This window comes from Sinocyclocheilus anshuiensis, unplaced genomic scaffold (genome assembly GCF_001515605.1).
Source record: "Sinocyclocheilus anshuiensis isolate Anshui unplaced genomic scaffold, SAMN03320099.WGS_v1.1 scaffold948, whole genome shotgun sequence".
Lineage (NCBI taxonomy): Eukaryota > Metazoa > Chordata > Actinopteri > Cypriniformes > Cyprinidae > Sinocyclocheilus > Sinocyclocheilus anshuiensis.
In genome coordinates, this window is record NW_015549709.1 from 1,173,970 (window position 1) to 1,181,045 (window position 7,076).

Sequence of the window (7,076 nt, forward strand, 5' to 3'; positions counted from 1 at the left end):
TCACACACACACACACACACACACACGTTACACACACACACGTTACACACTCCACTCACACACACACACACACGTTACACACACACACACACGTTACACACACACACACACACACACACACACACACACACACGTTACACAGATTGTCACCTGTCCTGTTCTGTGTTATAGGGCTAATTACTGCTAAACTGGACCATGTTTGTATTGCAACTGAATTTAAGCAATGATTTTCACTGACAGATACTGAATCTATTTAATTATACATCTATATGTTTACAAATGCACACGTACAGCTAGATATTTTGCACTATCTGAAGAAAATGTGACTCAGCAAAGTGCTAGGGTAGTTGGGAGTTTGCAAGGGCATTGCTATGATGTTTTAATTATTTTTTTTTCTAGTTGGTTGATTATAGGTTCAAGTCAAACAAATCCACCCCCAGCCAGTCCCTACTTACAGTGTATTTTTTCCTTCACCCGCAGAATTTCACAGCACATCTCTCTCTTTCTTATACCATTATACGTTTTTAGGCCCTGTGTGAATGGTATTTAATTAGACACAACAAGGCCCTTTAGTGCAGCAATGCAATATGACTGTATTCCTCACCTTTTACCTCAGTTTATGATTAATGTACGCGCTTTTGGACAAAACCATTCATGTCTGAATTATTGACATTCAAACATATTCTACTTTTTTTCCATAGCATATAAGGTCTTGCCCATTACACTTGAGTACATTGTCCAGGTCAATGGTCATATTGTGTTTTCTAGTGCATTTGAAGTGCATTTCAGCTGTGATAATTAGCTTGTATGCCTGTATCATGGGATACTACTGTACATGTGCCATTTCCAAAGGTGGTGTAACTCGATTAATGGTTATATTGCCATACCAAATAATCACTCATTTTGAAGCTAGAAATGCATTGATTTGTAAAATAATGTAAACGAAATTATTCATATCAGGCTGTTTAAGGGTTTATTGGATGTCCAAAACAATTCTGTTGTGGCCCAGAATCTTTTCTGCTCTAGTTTCTGTGAAAATAAGGTTTCTGCAATTCTCACAAAATGTGACACATCTAGCTCAGCTGAATTGAATCTGACAGCCTCATAAGAAACGGACTATGAAATTGGGGCTCTAGTACAAAGAATTATTCAATGATTTATTATACAGTATGTGCAGTGTAACATTCAGAGTTATGCATTTTACATGCTGACCTTCAGTGCAGACTAACTGAAAAGATCTTTATTTTTCTTTTTTCAGAGACATGAGGCCTCTTCTGAAGAACACCCTTGAATATTTCCCTCACTGAGGATGTGCAATGATTTCTGCTCGGCACAACCGCATCTGAGGTCACTTCTTCTCTAGACCCTCTTTTATACCTCAGGGTTGACTTTCAAAACTCTTAAGTGTCTGTGTGCTTCCTGTTGAGCACCGCTGGATTTGAGACCAGTTTTGCTTCATTGCATCCGGAGTGCAAAACTGCTGAAACATTGCCCTCCATGGTTTCTGCCCATTTCAAGAAGCTATCGTCTTACATCGTAAAGATTTGCAAAGGAATGTTTACAAAGAAACTGGCAAATACCACAAAGAAGAAAGAGAGTAGTGAAAACAAAAAAGAACCCAAAACGTCCCCCGAACTGCAATCACGGAACCCGACGTTCTCAACCACACTGAAAAGCACAGTAAAAAAAATCTCCAAATGCGCGTCGGCACGCAATATATCTCTTGAGGAGGATGACGGAAAAACCGACTGTTCTTCTCTTTCGCCAACATTCAGTTACCGTGTAGCAATTGCCAATGGACTTCCAAAAAATGCCCTCTTTCTGAACAATGAGTTTCATGAGGTCTTGTCAATTGGTAGCGATTACTCTTACTCTCTAAACGAGGCAAAACTTGTCCATAGATTCGATGAACAAAAAGCTTATACAATGCCAGGAAGAAGGAACAGGAAGAGCTTGATTAGTTTAGCGCCCTCTGATGGCAGCTCGGAGGGGGAGCGGGGAGAGCGCAGCAGTCTCCACACCCTTCGATTGGGTGCTCTGAAAAAACTGAGGAAGTGGAAGAAGAGCCAAGAATGTGTGTCCTCGGACTCAGAGGCCAGCAACTGGAGAAAGACTCTTGGCATCAGAAGCAAATCTCTGGACCGGGCTGGCCGACACCAGAAAACCACTACCCTGGAGCCGGGGTCCAGCTCGACGGGATGTATCAGTCAGACTCAGGATGTGATGGAGATGATCTTCAAAGAACTTCAGGGAATCAGTCAGATCGAGTCTGAGCTCTCAGAACTTCGAGGGCACGTTAACGCCCTCAAAAGCTCCATCGACGAGATCTCCAGCAGCGTGGAGGTGGTGCAGAGTGAAATCGAGCAGCTACGTTCAGGGTTTGTGCAGTCCAGACGCGAGACTCGAGACATCCATGATTACATCAGACAGATTAGCCAACAGACCAACAAAGCTACTCTGAGATTTCTAAATGTGCCTGAGGAGAAGTACGAAAAAACGGAAGACCTTATTTATCAGATCCTGAAAGAGAAAATGGGCTTCGCTGAAGCATGATTTCTAAATGTGCCTGAGGAGAAGTACGAAAAAACTGAAGACCTTATTTATCAGATCCTAAAAGAGAAAATGGGTTTTTCTGAAGCACGCAAGACATTTAAAATTGAATTGGCCCATCGACTAGGACAACAAAGAGAATGTTACAATGCTAAACCTCGACCAATTGTAGTTATATTTTCAAGCCCACAAGACAGGGATTTAGTTTTGAAAAAGTGTTATAAGCTAAAAGGGACTGGAATATCCATTTCGACAGATAGTCTAGCACACGATTCAAAAGAAAAGAGAGACAAGCCGATGGCTTCCTCTCAGACATATGAAAGCATGGACATCAAGGTCTCAGCCAAAGACAAGGCTGAAAGTGATGACTGGGACTCAATGGAGAGCGACAAAGAGCTTGATGAATTAAACAAGAACAAATTTGCAATTGTGTCCAAACCACCTCTAAAAAGTAAATCGGACAAGAAAAAGTCTCACGATCAGCGAAGGATGGCAGATGACTCTGCATACTCTGTGCACTATGCGGATAATACAGCCTACGATGATCACGACAAGCAAAGCAAGTCCTACTATTCTGACATAACACCTGGATGGCTGTCTCAGAGCGACTACTCCACTCCCAAACTCAGTCGGTCTGAATCGGACTGCTCCAAACTTTGCCAGTCTTACTCCGAGGACTTCTCAGAGAGTCAGTATTTCAGCAGAGTCAACGGCTGTTCCTTGCTTTCCTCCTCAGATCAGGAACTTTGGCAACGGAAGCAAGAAGACATGGCATCCTCCTGGTACGCTAGTCCCCCCAGTCAAACTCTGAGCCAAGAACAACCTTATGCGGAACATAATGAAGTTGAAACCACAGAGACTATTGACAGTGGTGTAAGTAATTGTCTTGTTTGTATATCAGGGGACAGGAGCCATTACAGCGGTTCTCAGCTGTCGCTGCAGGGTGACCTCTCACCGTGGAAAGATTGGCATCACATTGAACAAGGTGCTGATTCAGGTTTGGAAGCCTCCACTGAACAGAACATAATATCTGAAATCAGTAGCCCCTTTGACCCTACAGCTAACCCTGGTTTCCCTGAGAAAATTACTAAATGCCTTGAGGTTGATTTGCAATTTGAAGGTGAGACCTTTTTGACACTAGATAGCACTCCTGAGACAGGCCAAGACCAAGATATAGATATAGAAACTGAATTTTTGGAACCTGAGCTTGAGCCAGAACCAGAACCAGAATCAGAACCAGAACAAATGCCACAGCCTGAACCAGAACCTGAACCAGAGCCAGAAGTTGTGATTGAACCCATACCAAAACCAGTACCTAAACCTGTGGCTGAATCCTCAGATCAGGAACTTTGGCAACGGAAGCAAGAAGACATGGCATCCTCCTGGTACGCCAGTCCCCCCAGTCAAACTCTGAACCAAGAACGACCTTATGCGGAACATAATGAAGTTGAAACCACAGAGACTATTGACAGTGGTGTAAGTAATGGTCTTGTTTGTATATCAGGGGACAGGAGCCATTACAGCGGCTCTCAGCTGTCACTGCAGGGTGACCTTTCACCATGGAAAGACTGGCATCACCTTGAACAAGGTGCTGATTCAGGTTTGGACGCCTCCACTGAACAGAACATAATCTCTGAAATCAGTAGCCCCTTTGACCCTGCAGCTAACCCTGGTTTCCCTGAGAAAATAACTAAATGCCTCGAGGTTGATTTGCAATTTGAAGGCGAGACCTTTTTGACACTAGATAGCACTCCTGACACGGGCCAAGATCAAGATATAGATATAGAACCTGAATTTTTAGAACCTGAGCCAGAACCAGAACAAATGCCACAGCCAGAACCAGAACCAGAACTGGAGCCAGAACCAGAGCCAGAGGCTGTGATTGAACCCATACCAGAACCAGTACTTAAACCTGCAGCGGAACCGCAACCCGAAAAGAAGCCCAAGACCAAGAAGATCCAAGCTAAGCCTGAATCAGCTCCACAAACTTTGCAGCGACAGGATGTGAACCACCTCCAGCAGAACCCGAAATCGTCCTCCATGTACCGGAGCCAGAGCGAGATCAGAAATGAGAAAGTGGAGGAAGTCCCCAAATCCTGGAGTAGCAGGCTCAGCATAGATCTCAGCGAAAAAACCTTCAGCTTTGGAGGATTTGGATCCTCCCTGCAAAGAGCAAAGTCAGCTTTGGATTTTGTGTGGAATAAAGGTTCTCAAAGCACTAGCGCCCCAGTTGAAGAACCGAGCAACACCTCATTTATGGGCAGGTTCAGAACCATGTCCCAGTCCACAGCGAACAGCTCCAGCACAACCATTGACTCTGACGTCTACACAGAACCTTTCTATTTCAAGGCAGAAGAGGAAGAACAACCTGCTGAGCAACCTGTGGACAATGAGACACATTATGTTGAGGTGATGGAACAAGTGCTGGCCAATCTGGAAAACAGAACAAATGCTAACGAGGCTGAGGAGCAGTACCAAGAAGAGGAATACGATGTTTTGCAAGAGTATGACATCTCGCAAGAGGGTAACCTCGTGCTGGAATATGACTGCAGCCTTGATGAGGAATACAGTGAGGACTATGATGACAATCCGATGACTGAAGACACAGAGGAGTATGAGGTGAGTTTGGTGGATTATGTGGAAGAAACCGAGGAACCAGAAGCAGAGACCGAGGAACAGGAGGAGAGCAAAGAGGAGGTGCAGGAAGTTCAAGAGGCATCAGAAATGAAGGGAGCAGATGAGGTAAAAGAGACTGTAGAACAAGAGGATGAGAACAAAAATGTTACAGAGGTTCCTGTGCAAGAAGCACCACCCAAAAAAAGGATGCGTCCCACCTTCAAAGAGGCAGCACTGAGAGCTTACAGGAAGCAGATGGCTGAGCTGGAACAGCAGATCCTGGCAGGAGGTATGAACCAACCAGTTATGTGTGTTTACATGCTGACTTAATATAGTTGTCTTGAAAGGTTTTAGTCAAAGCTTTGGTCAGTGAGCCATTGATTGAGTCAATTGAGATCCACCATTGTCCATATGATGTATTTCTAAGGTCTTGGTTCATGAAATCTCAGACTCTATTAAGGGATGTTCTGAAGGGCAAGAAGATGATTACTAGTTAGAACTGGCTATTGATTTTGTGTGTGTGTATGTGGTTGTCCAGTGCCTCAGAGTTCAGATGAAAGTGTACTTCACCTTTTGTGGCCTTCATTAACTTTAGAGAGTCCAATCAACAGTTTCATCAACACAGCTTTTTATATTTAAGCATTTATTTTGAATGAAATATAATAATGTTCTTCTCATCATTTACGGTCACTGTGATTCCAAAGCATCGTGGAACATGAAAAGAGACAATTTGACAATGTCTATATGTAGCACTTTCTTATTCACTAGATGCATATATTTATCATTGGATGTCCAAAAAGGCATCATAAAGTAGTACATTTGACTTGTGTGCTATATTTCCTCTGATGTCATACAATAGCTTTGTTTCAAGTTGTTACTCATTGGAAATCGTGCCGCCATCGTAGCTCTCATTGTGCACATGCATTTTCAGATCAGGCCAGGGTTGATGTCAGTGACAGCAAACAGCATTGGCTCTTCTTGTAATGTGCACCACATTTGAATTTATGCATATGTGTAGTTTTATTTTGGGTGAATTAGTCCTCTTATAACTGCAAGCAGTCTCAAAGGTGTTTTCAAAGTCAGTGTACTCTTTAAACAGATGTCAATATATGATTAACGGAATGATTATTAGGAGTTGCTGTTGTTAACAGCTGAAAAGTGGCATCTGTATGCCAGTCAGGAATCAGGGGAATTTCCACCCAGTCTTACTCACACTGAAAGCGCTCTTGACCTAGATGTGAGAATCACAGTCACAGCACACGGCAAGCCCAGCGCCGCACTCCACAATGCTGAGTACTGTTGGGATACTGTATTTAGGCTGCTCATTCATGCTGCACACTAACAGCCAGATGCTCCGTGTACTATAGTGGATTCTGATTCCCTAAAACACAAGCCACAAATCACAGACCAAATCAGTTCATCACAGGCATTACAGTGAGGTTTAGCACAATTCAACAATTGGATTCCAGAAATGATTGCACTTTCACTGAGATGTTTTACGTGCATGTAGAGTGCAGATTCAGCAAATGCACAATTACTTCATTTAACTTCTTGCATTGCATCACTACTGTTGTGCATTTAGCACCTGATTAAAGGCATTGTAACGGTGCTTCAACACAATAGACCTTTGAGATCTGAAAGAGTGCTTTCTACACACTGACAGAAGCTTTAGTCTGTGAAAATACAGCATCTATATAATAGGACAAGGAACAGACTGTTCTGCTGACACTGAGTTGGTGCGCTTGGCAGGTTGAGCATTTCATTTTAATTTCAGCTAGAAAAAGACAGTCACCCTATGAAGAGGGTGCTGTTCTCTTAGGGCTTTCACTTTTATGACACTATAGGCACTTGTTGAAATGTGATGTCTATTAGTTACATTAGTGTCTGAGTGTGTATGTTCAAATATATTA

At 43.0% G+C, this 7,076-nt stretch overlaps 1 protein-coding gene across 1 annotated transcript in view; it reads left to right on the forward strand.

The window, feature by feature from the left end:
- The window catches only part of LOC107660688 (protein unc-13 homolog C-like), a 48,609-nt gene that overhangs the window by 12,489 nt on the left and 29,044 nt on the right, over positions 1-7,076 (forward strand). Inside the window, exons 3-5 of the mRNA XM_016450080.1 lie at positions 1,259-2,541; positions 2,608-3,834; positions 4,360-5,455. Of these exons, the coding sequence (XP_016305566.1) occupies positions 1,498-2,541; positions 2,608-3,834; positions 4,360-5,455 (3,367 nt within the window). The 5' untranslated portion in view covers positions 1,259-1,497. The remainder of the gene's footprint in view (positions 1-1,258; positions 2,542-2,607; positions 3,835-4,359; positions 5,456-7,076) is intronic.